Source organism: Amaranthus tricolor, chromosome 12 (genome assembly GCF_026212465.1).
Source record: "Amaranthus tricolor cultivar Red isolate AtriRed21 chromosome 12, ASM2621246v1, whole genome shotgun sequence".
Taxonomy (NCBI): domain Eukaryota; kingdom Viridiplantae; phylum Streptophyta; class Magnoliopsida; order Caryophyllales; family Amaranthaceae; genus Amaranthus; species Amaranthus tricolor.
The window spans coordinates 19,787,384-19,804,722 of NC_080058.1; the positions used below are offsets into that span (position 1 = coordinate 19,787,384).

The window sequence follows — 17,339 nt, forward strand, 5'->3', positions numbered from 1 at the left end:
ATTAAAGGGACTTGTAAGAAATTTCTTCAAGGGGAAGAACGTGGTAAGAGAATATAGTGAGATCTTTTATTTTGTCTTAAAGTCAGATTAATAAAAGGCATTGAAATCCTACGGGTTGAAAGAGAACCCATAGCCGGGGAGTAACATGTTTAGAACCGAACCTCGTTAACATATCGTGTGTTATTCGTTAAGTTTATTTTCCGCACATACGTTATTGTTTTATTACTCGACCTAAAAACTATCCCAGAAAACAGTTTTTGAGAGGTCCCTCAATCTCTTAAGTTTTAGGTCCTTTTACCGGTGTAGATCATCATAGGTCTTGCTAGGCATGGCCACGGGGCAGGTTACCCGGAACCGAACCGGTCCCGAACCGCTTGGAACCGGATTCGGAACCGGAACCGTTTGCGACAGGTTCCGAACCGCCCCGAACCGCGGAACCGTGAAACCGCCGGAAAAATACTTCATGAACCGGAGCTAAAAAACCGCGGTTTGGAACCGGAACCGGTCCGGGTGAACCGGTCCAACGGTTCCATGGAACCGGAACCGGTCCGGTTGAACTGGTCCAACGGTTCCGTGGAACCGGAATCGGGACCGGTTCGGGTGAACCGGCTCAACGGTTCCATGGAACCGGAACCGCGAAAACTAGTCGTTATGTAGCCGTTGCATTTTCCCCTATAAATACCTAGGAAACACGGACACGGCACCTAACTGGCGTGTCCCGTGTCGGACACGTGTCGGACACGGACACGCGACGGACACGCGAAAATCCGTGTCCGACACGCCAAATGAAGTGTCCAATATTTTAATATTTTTTCGGACACGTGGACACGGCAAGGACACGCGACGGACACGGCAAGGGACACGGCAAGGACACTTGTGTTGTTTTTATTTTAAAAAAAAACAATTGAAAACAAAATCAGTAGACACTATCACAGTAAGCGAACAATCGAATTCCATATTTTCATTTCCCTCTCAATTCCCTCTCTTGCTCTCAGCCTCTCACTCCTCCTCTAACCCTAAAAACTCGAACTCACCTCTTCCTCCACCTCCATCACGCCACCGCCACCGCTGCAACTACTCGAACTCGAACTCGGTCGGTGCTGCAACTGGTGGCTGCTGCTTCCCTGTGGGCTGTGGGTTATTCGAATCCAATCAAAGCATCCCAAAAAATCGAAATTTTTGATTTTGTTTAAGGTATTTTCACTCTTTATCCTAAATCCTAATCTTAATCTTGTTCTAATCTTTAATCTAAGTGTTAATCTAATTGTTTTTGAGGTTTGCTGCCATTGTTGGCTGCTGCACTGCAGCATATATGCCTATATGGCTAATTGGCTAGTGGGAAGAGCAAGTAGCCCATACCTTCTTAAATGCTATTTCAAGGCTGCTTCTTTTCATAACTATTATTTTTTCCCAAATATTTACAATTATATTAGCTAATTACTATTTTTAAGTGTGTTCACATAAAACTAAATATGAATTTTCATTGGAGAAGTTTTATTTGTTCTTCTCATTTGAATTTTGTTTGTAGAAAGGTTGTTCATTTATTTGAAAGCATGAAAATTAGAGATTTTGTATTTGGATTTGGATTTCAATTAGCTTTGAAATTGTTGAAGAAAGTTGCTTTAGCAATTGGTACCATCACGTGGTTTGCTTTGTTCTATCACTCATGAAAGCTGGAATTTAGGACTGTATTCAATATTATGGTTTTGATCATATGCATCTGGAATTTAATACTTGCTGTCTTGCTGATTATGGAGCTCAAAATGCATAGCAACTGTTTGTTCATATCCATCTTCATTTTTAGCATTTTTTTTAATGTGTTTGTTAATGTTATTTGTTAATCTTGATTTTTAAATCTTTAATTGTGGTTGTTTATATTTGAAGAGTTCAATCATGTCTAGTAGTGGGGCTAGTGGCTCTGATTCATGCAATGTTAGTGGTGATGCTACAAAAGAAGAGGGTGATTTCGGTTCTTATCCTTTGTGGAAATATGTTGTTAAAGGGGACAAAATGAGTGGAGGTGGGGGTAATTATACTTGGCAATGCAACTTTTGCAAACAAATAAAGAGTGGTTCATATACTAGAGTTAGAGCACATTTGATGGGTGTTGCAAAAGGTGGAATTAGTCAATGTCCTAATGTAACAAATGAGGATAGAATACAAATGAGAAACTTAGAAAGACAAGTTGAGCAATATAAAGAATCTAGACAACCAAAAAGACCACCACTTCCTAGTCAATCTTTGTCTTCTGAAACTTCTCTTTCACCAACTTCATATGCCAAGAAAAGAAAATCTGACAACCCAATCACCAAAGCTTTTGATATACAAGCTCGAAACAACTTAGATGCTGAGATAGCAAGGATGTTTTTTACTGGAGGATTGCCTTTCAACCTTTGTCGAAACCCTTACTATGTTAGTTCATACAACTATGCTGCCACAAATAATATTCCTGGTTACAAGCCTCCTGGTTACAATAAAATGAGAACCACTTTGTTAGATAGAGAGAAAGAAAATGTTGAAAGGCTTTTAGAACCAACAAAGGCTACTTGGAGGGAAAAAGGGGTAAGTATAGTGAGTGATGGGTGGAGTGATCCACAAAGGAGACCTTTAATTAACCTCATGGTGGCTTGTGAAGTTGGTCCTCTGTTCTTAAAGGCCGTTGATTGCTCAAGAGAGGTAAAGGATAAAGACTTTATTGCTAGTTTGTTGAATGATGCCATTGAAGAAGTTGGAGATGACAAATTTGTTGTACAAATTCTCACTGATAATCCAAGCAATTGCAAGGCCGCTGGAGAACTTATAGAGGGTAGATATCCACATATATTTTGGACACCATGCATTGTTCACACTCTTAACCTTGCTCTTAAAAACATTTGTAATGCTAAAAATGTTTCAAACAATGAGGAGGTTTATGATGAGTGTCATTGGATAACCGAAGTTCATGGAGATGCTTTATTTGTCAAAAACTACATAATGAACCATTCAATGAGGTTAGCTATATTTAATAAGTTCTCTCCATTAAAGCTTCTTTCTGTCGGTGATACTCGCTTCGCTTCGGTAGTTGTCATGTTAAAGAGGATGAAACTTCTTAAACCAACTCTTCAATCCATGGTTGTTAGTGAGGCTTGGTCCACATATCGTGATGATCATCGTGGACAAGCTACACTTGTGAGGGAAAAGATTCTAAATGACGATTACATCCTTGATTTTACTCGTCCCATTTATGACATGATAAGAGCATGTGATACCGACAAAGCATCACTTCATCTAGTATATGAAAAATGGGATTCAATGATTTCAAAGGTGAAGGAGATCATATATAACCATGAGCATAAACAAAGGCATGAGTATTCTTCTTTCTTTAGTGTGGTCGAAACAATACTTCTTAGCCGTTGGAAGAAAAGCAACACTCCACTTCATTGTTTGGCACATTCTTTGAATCCAAGGTAAAGGAGATCATATTGTATGTTTAAATGTTTAAAGCATTAGATTATGCATTAACTAAATTTTCTTCTTTTTTATGTATTTAAAAGGTATTATAGTGACGTGTGGCTTAAAGAGGTCCCCGGTAGAGTTGCTCCACATGTTGACAATGAAATTTCCACACAAAGATTCAATTGCTTCAGAAGATTGTTTTAAGACTTGGAAGATAGAAGAAAGGTTAATATGGAGTATGCTATTTTCTCGGCAAGAGATGGTGGTGTATTTACCGAACCGGAATGCTTGAATGATATGTACTTGATGGCTCCAAAGCATTGGTGGGCAACTTATGGTTCACAAGTTCCGATGCTTCAAGCATTAGCATTCAAGTTGTTAGGACAACCATCATCTTCCTCTTGTTGTGAGAGGAATTAGAGCACATATAAATTCATTCATTCATGTACTAGAAACAAACTTGCACCAAAACGTGCTCAAGATTTGGTGTACATTCATAACAATCTTCGTTTGCTTTCAAGGAGAGGTGAGGCTTATAACAAGGGAAGAACAAGGTTGTGGGATGTTGGAGGAGATGACTTTGGAAATCTAGAAGATTCTATTTGTCTTGGCATGAAGGATCTTTCTCTTGATGAGCCCGAGTTGGAAACTAATTTTGTAGCGGAGGATGATGATGGATGTCATATGGATGATGTGTGATGATCAAACTTAAATTTACCTATTTATTTGGTTTTCTTTGATTTGGTTTGTATGACTATTTTTAAGTACTCTTGTTGTTTATTTGGTACTTATTTGAATTTTATGTGAGTTTTATATTTTTAAAGTGTTTTTTTTACAAATATCAAATGAAAGATTGTAAAATTATCTTTAATTTGATATATTTATTATATTACCATTTTCGTGTCCCCGTGTCCACCATTTTTAAGTTGGCGTTTTCCCGTACCCGTGTCGTGTCCGTGTCCGTGTCCGTGTCCGTGTCCGTTTTAGTGCAACCTAGATAAATACTCATCACATTCAATCATTTTCATTCACAACTCATCTCTTCTCCTACTCTCTCTACTTACTCTCTCTACTTAATTCTTTAATTACGCAATTATTCTCTTAATTACATAATTAGTCTTTTAATTATTTCTTAATTTAGTTAATTACATAATTAGTCTATTAATTATTTATTTATTTCTTAATTCTATTATTATTTCAATATTATCAATCATGTCTTCATTTTTGAAAAAAGCCTCAAAAAAAGTTACTAAAGTGGCAAAACCATTGGGAGGTTCCAGCTCCTCCAAAAGAAAGGCCACTTCTACTCCGTCGGTATCAACAACACCTTCCATTAGTAATTATAATTATGAACCAAATTATCCAGAAGGGTACGACCCAGAATTACATAATTATGCAGAAGAAGTGGAAACAGAAATACAAATTGATGAAGAAGAACAACAAGAAGAGGAACCAACGACCCCTATTGGGATACATATATCTCGACAGTCATCAACAAGATCACATGAAGAACAACAACAACAACGACAAGCTCATGGTAAACGAGTCAATTTCCAAACTATCGGTTAGTTTTATAATTTTATTCTTCAAATTAACTAAATTTTAAATTATTTATTTATTTAATTATAGTTTTATAATTTTAAATTATTTATTTAGATGAAGATGAACCAGTAAGACAACCTTTTCCGGCAATGCCACCTCCTAGTGGTAGAGTTGTTTCACATGTGTAGTCGTATTTCACAAAAGAACCAACCGAGAATCCAGATATTTTCTTATGCACTTGTCAAATTTGTGAAAGTCAAGCAGTAAAGCCCTTAGTTTCATACAGTTTCGCCAGAGGTAAATACTTTTTAAGTTTTTTATACATACATTATATATTCATATTTTATAAAAATTTATTTATTGTATTTTGTGAATACGTGTTAGGTGGTGGTACGGGATCTTTTAACAAACATTTGGCAAAGAAGCATGGAATCACAAAAGAAACTCATGCAGCAAGCGGCAGCGGGACCACAAGTGGAACTAGAAGCCGACAGACACAGTGGGACATTCCCAGCACAGGTATGCCTTTTAGATATAATCGTAATGATATGATTGATGAATTTTCTAGGTATGTAATTTGTGATGAATTGCCTTTTAACCACGGTGAAAGTAGGGCATACGAGCGTTACGCTAGAAAAACTATGCAACCACAACATAGAGCAATCCCTAGGAGCACTCTTAAAAGACGCACAATTAAATTATATGAATCAATGCGCTATGAATTAGTTGAAATGTTTAAATCTTTTAATGGTAGGGTTAGCATAACAACTGACATTTGGTCTGCTCCCCACATTTAGAATCTTATATGTGTGTAACAGCACATTGGATAGATCAAAATTGGATTATTCAAAAAAGAATAATTGCTTTTGAGACAATGCCAGAAAGACATACCGGTGAAAACATAAAATATAGATTAGTAGAGATATGTAGAGAATGGAACGTATTAGATAAGATATTTTGTTGTTCAACTGATAATGCAACCGCGAACATTAAATGTCTAGAACTTTTGTATAACGAACCTGCATTTAGTTTTATCCTTGGGGGTAGCTTATTACACATACGTTGTTGTGCGCATATAGTTAACTTATCTTGCCAAGCTGGCATAAAACAATTAAGCGATTTATTAGAACCAATTAGGGATATAGTGAAATGGCTTAGGATTGGAAAGATAAAGAGACGATACAAACAATTATGTGACCAATATCAACTTAAAAAAGTGTATTGGTCATTAGATACTCCTACACGTTGGGGCTCAACCAACGATTTATTAAGAAAGGCGATTGCTTATCGTCCAGTTATAACACAACTATATAGTGAGTGTACAGATAGTTACATAGCTGATGACACTTGGGAATTAGCTATAGGTGTACATAACATATTAGAAGCATATGACCACGCGACTAAGATTTTTTCATATGTTTATGAACCGAACGTTCACTTAGTAATAAGTGAGTGTGTTACTATTTTTTATCATCTCCTTAAATATACGCATGATGATACTAACCCATATTTGAAGCCGATTCTTGCATATATGATGGAAAAATGGAAGGCATATTTTACCGAATTTCCTTATATTTATGGAATCGCAACCATTTTGGACCCATGTTTTAAAACTGAGGTCCTTACTAAAGTTATAGGATTTTACTACCAATCGTTAGATCGCCCGCCTACTGATGTACATAATTATGTAGGAACATGTAAAAAATATTTAGCAGAACTCTATGATTATTACGCTAGTGTGTATAACCCAAAACGCGATACGTCTAGGCGTGCTAGCGTTTCGGCACGTCCCTCTTACTATAATTCGGTAATAGCTAATATAATGAGTCAAGATGATAGTTTTGTAGGATCATCTTCTTCCTCGACCTCATATTTAGAACTAGATAGTTATCTTAAACACCACATTGAAATAGACCAAGGTAGCTATAATATTTTAGAGTGGTGGAAAGAAAAATCTGTAAAATTTCCCATTTTATCGAGAATTGCAAAGGATATCCTTGCAATTGCCGCGTCAACAATTGCGTCGGAGTCTGCTTTTAGTGCAGGTAGAAGAGTTTTGGACGAAAAGAGATCTCGTCTTGCTCCACAGAGTATTCAAATATGTGTTTGCAAGAAAGATTGGGATCAAGCGGAGATTCGAACACAAGGACTAAGGAATGATGATGATCAAGACGACGATGATGATCCATGGATGATGATGGATACATCTACATCATCGTCAGGAGGAGAGTCAGCGGAAGCATCTAACCAACCACATGATGATGACGAAGACGAATAGGATCAATCCGACAACGATAAATCAACATTCAACAACTATAAATAAAAGGTATGACAAAGAACTACGTGGGCTTTGATTCCTTCGGGATACGTAGGCAGCTTAGTATTCCTTTGGGTACTAGGTTCAAGTCCATTTTCTCCCTTTTTTTTATTAATCATCTTTATCGACATTATCATTGATTCGTTTGTTATTAATTTATTTTTTTCATTCTTTTTAGTAAATATTTCAATAACGATGACAACTTGACATGCAATGAATTTCGCTAATAATCAAGTAATCATCAAAGGTACGTCCGCAATATTATAGTATTTTTTTATTATATAAATATTTAAAGAAAAAATAAAAATGGAACTGATGGTTCGACCCGCCCGTCCCGTGAGTTGGAACCGCCGGAACCGCCTCATGAACCGCCAAGGAACCGTTTGGAACCGCCCGGAACCGGAACCATTCGCGACAGGTTCCAAATGGAACCGGAACCGGATGGAACCGGAACGGAACAGGACCAACCCGGACCGTGGCCATGCCTAGGTCTTGCATTACATTTGGTGTTGGTTTGTTGGCTAAAGAGGATACCGAGTCATGTAAGTGGTTGTTTAGGACTTTTTCATACTTTATTGTGAATTGTATGCCTATTTATTTCATAACTGATCAAGACCCTGCAATGAAAATTGCAATTAAGAATGTTTTGCCAAATACAATACATAAACTTTGTATGTGGCACATAATTAGCAAAGTCACAGAAAAAGTAGGACCTGAATTGAACAAAGATGAGTTTTTTTTTGAAAGAATTAAATATTTGTGTGTGAAATGTTGAACAAGAAGAAAGTGAGTTTGAGGAGAAATGGGAGGCAATCATGATAAAGTGTAATCTTCTTGAGGATAAATGGTTTCGTAACTTGTTTAGTATACGAGACCAATGGATACCGGCATATTTTAGGGATATCACATTGGGAAGGATTTTGAGAATTACATCTAGATCAGAGAGCATTAACAATTTTTTTAACAATTTTTCAAACCCACACATGACGTTTGTTGAATTTTACATGAGCTATGAAAGTGAAATGGATGCCCAAAGATATAACCAAGAAAAGCTAAATGTATCATCACTTCATACGGTACCCCAATTAAAAACTCCATTGCCAATTGAAAAGCATGCTAGTGAAGTCTATACAAGAACAATATTTTTACTATTTCAATATGAAGTTTATAAGTCTAGTTTCAAGACTTATATTCAAAGTATTGAAAAAAGTGAAAGTGTTGAAACTATAACTGTTTTGGACTCGGTATTAGAAAAGATGTACAAAGTCACATTTATTGCAGGAAGTTCAATTGATGAGCTTCAACTAGATTGTGGATGTAACTTGTTCAAACGTATATGCCTATTATGTTGTCATGCGATTTGTGTTATGAGTGCAAGGAAAATAACACAAATCCCAAAGCAATATATCTTGGATCGTTGGACAAAACTAGCTATGACGAAGCTTATTTTTGATATGCATGGCAATTTGATTGAAGACCATAAAAATTTGGACAACACTGGAAAGTTGTTGGGGGAAGTTTGGTCGAAAATATTCCATTGTGTTGGTTTAGCTGAAGGGAGTCACTAGTGAAAAAAACCTCGTTTGCTGCGGTTTTTCAGCCATTTTTTTGCTGCGGTTTTGGCCCCCAACAATAGTGATAGCAGCAAATGTCCTACTTTAAATGCTGCGGTTAAAAACCGCAGCAAATAAGGGCATTATTTGCTGCGGTCAAAACAAAACCGCAGGAAATAAGGAGGAGTATTTGCTGCGGTCAGAGGAAAAACCGCAGCAAATAAGTGGGGAATTATTTTTGTTTGTGTCATTAATCAAAGCTTCTGCACAACATTAATCCTTGCATAACCAAGGCCTTAATCAGCCCCGGTTTCGCATCAATACCAAGTTTGAGCTACTTTATGCGCAAAAATGTCAAAAAATGTTAAAAACACATAAAATCGCAACTTAACACGTAATTTCTAGCATATGACTACGATTTTAAATTCTAACTACTTATACACAATAATATATACCAAATAGTGTTGTATGCCAAATTTCATGCAAAACAAACCAAGTTTGAGCTACTTTACGCGCGAAAGTGCCATAAACGGTTAAAAACGCTTAAAATCGCAACTTAACACGTAAATTCTAGCAGATGAATATGATTTTCAATTCTAACCACTTCAACAAAATAATATATACCAAATAGTGTTGTGTGCCAAGTTTCGTGCAAAACAAACCAAGTTTGAGCTACTTTACGCTCGAAAGTGCCAAAAACGGTTAAAAGCGCATAAAATCGAAACTTAACACGTAATTTCTAGCATATGACTATGATTTTCAATTCTAACCATTTCAACACAATAATATATACCAAATAGTTTTGTGTGCCAAGTTTCGTGCATAACAAACCATGTTTGAGCTACTTTACGCGCGAAAGTGCCAAAAACGGTTAAAAACGCAAAAAATCGCAACTTAACACGTAATTTCTAGCAAATGACTATTGTTTTCAATTCTAACCACTTCAACACAATACTGTATACCAAATAGTGTTGTGTGCCATGTTTCGTGCATAACAAACAAAGTTTGAGCTACTTTACGCGCGAAATTGAGTAAAACTCTTAAAAACGCATAATATTGCAACTTAACACGTAATTTCTAGCATATGACTATAATTTTCAATTCTATCCACTTCAACACAATAATATATACCAAAAGAGTGTTTTGTGCCAAGTTTCGTGCAAATCTGATACAAATGTGGTTGTATGAAATGAAGATACCAAAAGAGCCCAAACAACGCTGCATACAGACCTCACGACACAGCAGCAAACTAGTGACCAGACCACCTTGCACGACTAGTGGAGACCAAATCTATGCATCCAGGACATAGGCTAAAGTGGAAATGGAATCTTGGTACATGGATCTACCTATCAAGGTCCTAAAACCATTCTAACAATCCCCGTGGACTCCTAGAAGCTGAGCTGAAGGAGGCTGCTCGACAGTTTGCTAAATCAGAGTTGTCTAAGTTTTTGTGGTTGTTTCGTGTTCTTTTCATGATCATTTGTAGTTTTGGTCTTTTTTATAAATCAAAGCTTCCGCACAACATTAATCCTTGCATAACCAAGGCCTTAATCAGCCCCGGTTTCGCATCCAAACCAAGTTTGAGCTACTTTATGCGCAAAATTGTCAATAACGGTTAAAAACGCATAAAATCGCAACTTAACACGTAATTTCTAGCATATGACTACGTTTTTCAATTCTAACAACTTCAACACAATAATATATACCAAATAGTGTTGTGTGCCATGTATCGTTCAAAACAAACCAAGTTTGAGCTACTATACGCGCGAAAGTGCCAAAAACGGTTAAAAACACATAAAATCGCAACTTAACACGTAATTTCTAGCATATGACTATGATTTTCAATTCTAACCACTTCAACACAATAATATATACCAAATGGTGTTGTGTGCCAAGTTTCGTGCATAACAAACCATGTTTGAGCTACTTTACGCGCGAAATTGACAAAAACGCTTAAAAACGCATAAAAACGCAACTTAACACGTAATTTCTAGCATATGACTATAATTTTCAATTCTATCCACTTCAACACAATAATATATACCAAAAGAGTGTTGTGTGCCAAGTTTCGTGCAAATCTGATACAAATGTGGTTGTATGAAATGAAGATACCAAAGGAGCCCACACAAGGCTACATACAGACCTTACGACACAGCAGCAAACTAGTGACCAGACCACCTTGCACGACTAGTGGAGACCAAACCTATGCATCCAGAACCTAGGATAAAGTGGAAATGGATTCTTGGTACCTGGATCTAGCTATCAAGGTCCTAAAACGATTCTAACAATCCCCATGGACTCCTAGAAGCTGAGCTTAAGGACGGCTGCTCGACAGTTTGCTAGATCAGAATTGTCTAAGTGTTTGTGGTTGTTTCGTTTTCTTTTCATGATCGTTTGTAGTTTTTGTGTGTGTCATTAATCAAATCTTCCGCACAACATTAATCCTTGCATAACCAAGGCCTTAATCAGCCCCGGTTTCGCATCGAAACCCAGTTTGAGCTACTTTATGCGCAAAAGTGTCAAAAACGGTTGAAAACGCATAAAATCGCAACTTATCACGTAATTTCTAGCATATGACTACAATTTTCAATCCTAACTACTTCAACACAATAATATATACCAAATAGTGTTGTGTGCCAAGTTTCATGCAAAACAAACAAAGTTTGAGCTACTTTACGTGCGAAAGTGCCATAATAAAATCGCAACTTAACACGTAATTTCTAGCAAATGACTATTATTTTCAATTCTAACCACTTCAACAAAATAATATATACCAAATAGTGTTGTGTGCCAAGTTTCGTGCAAAACAAACCAAGTTTGAGCTACTTTACGCGCGAAAGTGCCAAAAACGGTTAAAAGCGCATAAAATCGCAACTTAACACGTAATTTCTAGCATATGACTATGATTTTAAATTCTATACACTTCAACACAATAATATATACCAAATAATGTTGTGTGCCATGTTTCGTGCATAACAAACCAAGTTTGAGCTACTTTACGGGCGAAAGTGCCAAAAACGGTTAAAAACGCATAAAATCGCAACTTAACACGTAATTTCTAGCATATGACTATGATTTTTAATTCTAACCACTTCAACACAATAATATATACCAAATAGTGTTGTGTGCCAAGTTTCGTGCATAACATACCAAGTTTGAGCTACTTTACGCGCGAAAGTGCCAAAAACGGTTAAAAACGCAAAAAATCGCAACTTAACACGTAATTTCTAGCATATGACTATTACTTTCAATTCTAAACACTTCAACACAATAATGTATACCAAATAGTGTTGTGTGCCATGTTTCGTGCATAACAAACAAAGTTTGAGCTACTTTACGCGCGAAATTGAGTAAAACTCTTAAATACGCATAATATCGCAACTTAACACGTAATTTCTAGCATATGACTATAATTTTCAATTCTATCCACTTCAACACAATAATATATACCAAAAGAGTGTTGTGTGCCAAGTTTCGTGCAAATTTGATACAAATGTGGTTGTATGAAATGAAGATACCAAGGTAGCCCACACAAGGCTACATACAGACCTCACGACACAGCAGCAAACTAGTGACCAGACCACCTTGCACGACTAGTGGAGACCAAACCTATGCATCCAGGACCTAGGATAAAATGGAAATGGATTCTTGGTACCTGGATCTTGCTATCAAGGTCCTAAAACGATTCTAACAATCCCCATGGACTCCTAGAAGCTGAGCTTAAGGACGGCTGCTCGACAGTTTGCTAGATCAGAATTGTCTAAGTGTTTGTGGTTGTTTCGTTTTCTTTTCATGATCATTTGTAGTTTTTGTGTGTGTCATTAATGAAAGCTTCCGCACAACATTAATCCTTGCATAACCAAGGCCATAATCAGCCCCGGTTTCGCATTGAAACCCAGTTTGAGCTACTTTATGCGCAAAAGTGTCAAAAACGGTTAAAAACGCATAAAATCGCAACTTAACACGTAATTTCTTGCATATGACTACAATTTTCAATCCTAACTACTTCAACACAATAATATATACCAAATAGTGTTGTGTGCCAAGTTTCATGCAAAACAAACCAAGTTTGAGCTACTTTACGTGCGAAAGTGCCATAAACGGTTAAAAACGCATAAAATCGCAACTTAACACGTAATTTCTAGCAAATGAATATGATTTTCAATTCTAACCACTTCAAAAAAATAATATATACCAAATAGTGTTGTGTGCCATGTTTCGTGCAAAACAAACCAAGTTTGAGCTACTTTGCGCGCGAAAGTGCCAAAAATGGTTAAAAGCGCATAAAATCGCATCTTAACACGTAATTTCTAGCATTTGACTATGATTTTAAATTCTATCCACTTCAACACAATAATATATACCAAATAATGTTGTGTGCCATGTTTCGTGCATAACAAACCAAGTTTGAGCTACTTTACGGGCGAAAGTGCCAAAAACGGTTAAAAACGCATAAAAACGCAACTTAACACGTAATTTCTAGCATATGACTATGATTTTCAATTCTAACCACTTCAACACAATAATATATGCCAAATAGTGTTGTGTGCCAAGTTTCGTGCATAACAAACCAACTTTGAGCTATTTTACGCGCGAAAGTGCCAAAAACGGTTAAAAACGCAAAAAATCGCAACTTAACACGTAATTTCTAGCATATGACTATTATTTTCAATTCTAACCACTTCAACACAATAATATATACCAAATAGTGTTGTGTGCCAAGTTTCGTGCATAACAAACCATGTTTGAGCTACTTTACGCGCGAAATTGACAAAAACGCTTAAAAACGTATAAAATCGCAACTTAACACGTAATTTCTAGCATATGACTATGATTTTCAATTCTATCCACTTCAACACAATAATATATACCAAAAGATTGTTGTGTGCCAAGTTTCGTGCAAATCTGATACAAATGTGGTTGTATGAAATGAAGATACCAATGGAGCCTACACAAGGCTGCATACAGACCTCACGACACAGCAACAAACTAGTGATCAAACCACCTTGCACGACACGTGGAGACCAAAACTATGCATCCAGGACCAAGGAAAAAGTGAAAATGGAATCTTGGTACTTTAATCTAGCTATCAACGTCCTAAAATCATTCTAACAATCCCCGTGGACTCCTAGAAGCTTAGCTGAAGGAGGGCTGCTCGACAGTTTGCTAGATCAAAATTGTCTAAATGTTTGTGGTTGTTTCGTTTTCTTTTCATGATCATTTGTAGTTTTTGTCTGTGTCATAAATCAAAGCTTCCGCACAACTTTAAGCCTTGCATAACCAAGGCCTTAATCGGCCCCGGTTTCGCATCCAAACCAAGTTTGAGCTACTTTATGCGCAAAAGGGTCAAAAACGGTTAAAAACGCATAAAATCGCAACTTAACACGTAATTTCTAGCATATGACTACGAATTTCAATTCTAACAACTTTTACACAATAATATATACCAAATAGTGTTGTGTGCCATATTTCGTGCAAGACAAACAAGGTTTGAGCTACTATACGCGCGAAAGTGCCAAAAACGGTTAAAAACGCATAAAATCGCAACTTAACACGTAATTTATTGCATATGACTATGATTTTAAATTCTAACCACTTCAACACAATAATATATACCAAATAGTGTTGTGTGCCAAGTTTCGTGCATAAAAAACCAAGTTTGAGCTACTTTACGCGCGAAATTGACAAAAACGCTTAAAAACGCATAAAATCGCAACTTAACACGTAATTTCTAGCATATGACTATAATTTTCTTTTCTATCCACTTCATCAAATAATATATACCAAAGAGTGTATGTGCCAAGTTTCGTGTAAATCTGATACAAATGTGGTTGTATGAAATGAAGATACCAAAGGAGCCCACACAAGGCTGCATACAGACCTCACGGCACAACAGCAAACTAGTGACCAGACCACATTGCACGACATGTGGAGACCAAACCTATGCATCCAGGACATAGGCTAAAGTGGAAATGGAATCTTGGTACATGGATCTACCTATCAAGGTCCTAAAACCATTCTAACAATCCCCGTGGACTCCTAGAAGCTGAGCTGAAGGAGGCTGCTCGACAGTTTGCTAAATCAGAGTTGTCTAAGTTTTTGTGGTTGTTTCGTGTTCTTTTCATGATCATTTGTAGTTTTGGTCTTTTTTATAAATCAAAGCTTCCGCACAACATTAATCCTTGCATAACCAAGGCCTTAATCAGCCCCGGTTTCGCATCCAAACCAAGTTTGAGCTACTTTATGCGCAAAATTGTCAATAACGGTTAAAAACGCATAAAATCGCAACTTAACACGTAATTTCTAGCATATGACTACGTTTTTCAATTCTAACAACTTCAACACAATAATATATACCAAATAGTGTTGTGTGCCATGTATCGTTCAAAACAAACCAAGTTTGAGCTACTATACGCGCGAAAGTGCCAAAAACGGTTAAAAACACATAAAATCGCAACTTAACACGTAATTTCTAGCATATGACTATGATTTTCAATTCTAACCACTTCAACACAATAATATATACCAAATGGTGTTGTGTGCCAAGTTTCGTGCATAACAAACCATGTTTGAGCTACTTTACGCGCGAAATTGACAAAAACGCTTAAAAACGCATAAAAACGCAACTTAACACGTAATTTCTAGCATATGACTATGATTTTTAATTCTATCCACTTCAACACAATAATATATACCAAAAGAGTGTTGTGTGCCAAGTTTCGTGCAAATCTGATACAAATGTGGTTGTATGAAATGAAGATACCAAAGGAGCCCACACAAGGCTGCATACAGACCTCACGACACAACAGCAAACTAGTGACCAGACCACCTTGCACGACACGTGGAGACCAAACCTATGCATCCAGGACCTGGGCTAAAGTGGAAATCGAATCTTGGTACTTGGATCTAGCTATCAAGGTCCTAAAACCATTCTAGCAATCCCTGTGGACTCCTAGAAGCTGAACTGAAGGAGGGATGCTCGACAGTTTGCTAGATCAGAATTGTCTAAGTGTTTGTGGTTGTTTCGTGTTCTTTTCATGATCATTTGTAGTTTTTTTCTGTGTCATTAATCAAAGCTTCCGCACAAGGTTAATCCTTGCATAACCAAGGCCTTAATCAGCCCCGGTTTCACATCCAAACCAAGTTTGAGCTACTTTATGCGCAAAAGTGTCAAAAACGGTAAAAAACGCATAAAATCGAATTTGTGTATCTTTATTACTGTCCATTTTGGAAATGTGGCTCTCGATGAAGATCCCATTTGTTCACGCACTTTTTTCATTGTGCTGAAACGCATGGGAAAAGTAATACTATTTATATATCTATATAACATTTAATTAAATCAAATTGGTAAATAATTAATATTACGTATGCATTCAACAACGCTTTGAATTTTGTGTTGCGAGGCGGGCTTTGAGGTTTTTGTAATGAGTCAAAGACGTGCACAATATTCATTAAAGGACATATGACCAAAAGTATCCAATGCAAACTACAAACGCAAATTTATAATCAACAAATTAAAGATTAGGTGACTTTAAAAATCAAAAGATAAGTTCAATTTCAAAAATAAAACTTACTCTTCTGTATATGTAGCCAGAATGAACGTGTGTTTAGATGCAAGGGAATTAGTCAAAGCAGTCTCAATGTATGCTCTGACGTCATCTGGATCATTTACACATTTAGTACCAGAAATCGACTCAGGACAAAACCATCCAATTTTTATTGGAGGTTCGCTAGAATTTAGCTCCTCGTAAGCCGCACTAAACTCACAAATAAGAAAATTTTGTTAGTAATTCGGTTATTAAAACAATTAAACAACAATGTCTAACTTGTAAGATAATGAACATCACCTCATGTAGACATGGACAAGAGCTATGTTCAGCATTTCTCCTCTCAAAAATTGCCCGATGTCACTAGGACCAATAATTACAAACGGGCTCTTTAAAAAGCAGTATTGCTCCTTCAGCAGGTTCAGAATGAGTGGGTCCTCCTCACTTATGCGAGACGCACAATAATGCAGCCATTTGCAATCTTGAGAGAGATCTTTTAGCTCCTCATCAGTTAAAATTGGAGTGTTTGGCATCGACTTTGACCCAGTCGACACCTTTGCTGAGGAACCGACCTCTCTCCAAGATCCCTTTGAACTCTTTTGCTATTTCAATTTATACAAAATTAGTCTGAGCATGCAATTAAAAAAATAAAAAAATAAGGTACAAATGATTCTTACCATGTTAATGAATCGGACCCAAGTATATGGCCATGTGACGAAACTACCTAGGACGTCTGATAGTTTATCAAGGGTCCATGCTGGCATTGGAACCGGGAGTGAGAAATCTTCAAACCCCTTTACAATAGTTTCCACGGCCACACTGATGTGGCCACTTGTAACAGGCATTGAATGCACTGTTTGGCCCTCTTTGGTTGGCTGGGCCACACCATATGCAACCTCAGTTAAGTCGCCATCACTAGCAACACCTAACTGAGGCAGCAAAAGA

General features: G+C 36.9%; 2 protein-coding genes across 2 annotated transcripts in view; both read left to right on the plus strand.

Annotated features, from left to right (window-relative positions):
* Positions 1 to 3,855, plus strand: part of LOC130828677 (uncharacterized) — a 12,293-nt gene extending 8,438 nt beyond the window's left edge. The window contains exons 2-4 of the mRNA XM_057694639.1: positions 1,885 to 3,446; positions 3,534 to 3,568; positions 3,650 to 3,855. Coding sequence (XP_057550622.1) covers positions 1,885 to 3,446; positions 3,534 to 3,568; positions 3,650 to 3,855 — 1,803 coding nt within the window. The remainder of the gene's footprint in view (positions 1 to 1,884; positions 3,447 to 3,533; positions 3,569 to 3,649) is intronic.
* Positions 3,856 to 8,109: 4,254 nt separating this feature from the next.
* On the plus strand, positions 8,110 to 8,862 carry LOC130828678 (protein FAR1-RELATED SEQUENCE 5-like). Its single transcript, XM_057694641.1, has one exon. The coding sequence runs from the start codon at positions 8,110 to 8,112 to the stop codon at positions 8,860 to 8,862; it is 753 nt and encodes a 250-aa protein (XP_057550624.1).
* The last annotated feature ends 8,477 nt before the right edge of the window (positions 8,863 to 17,339 follow it).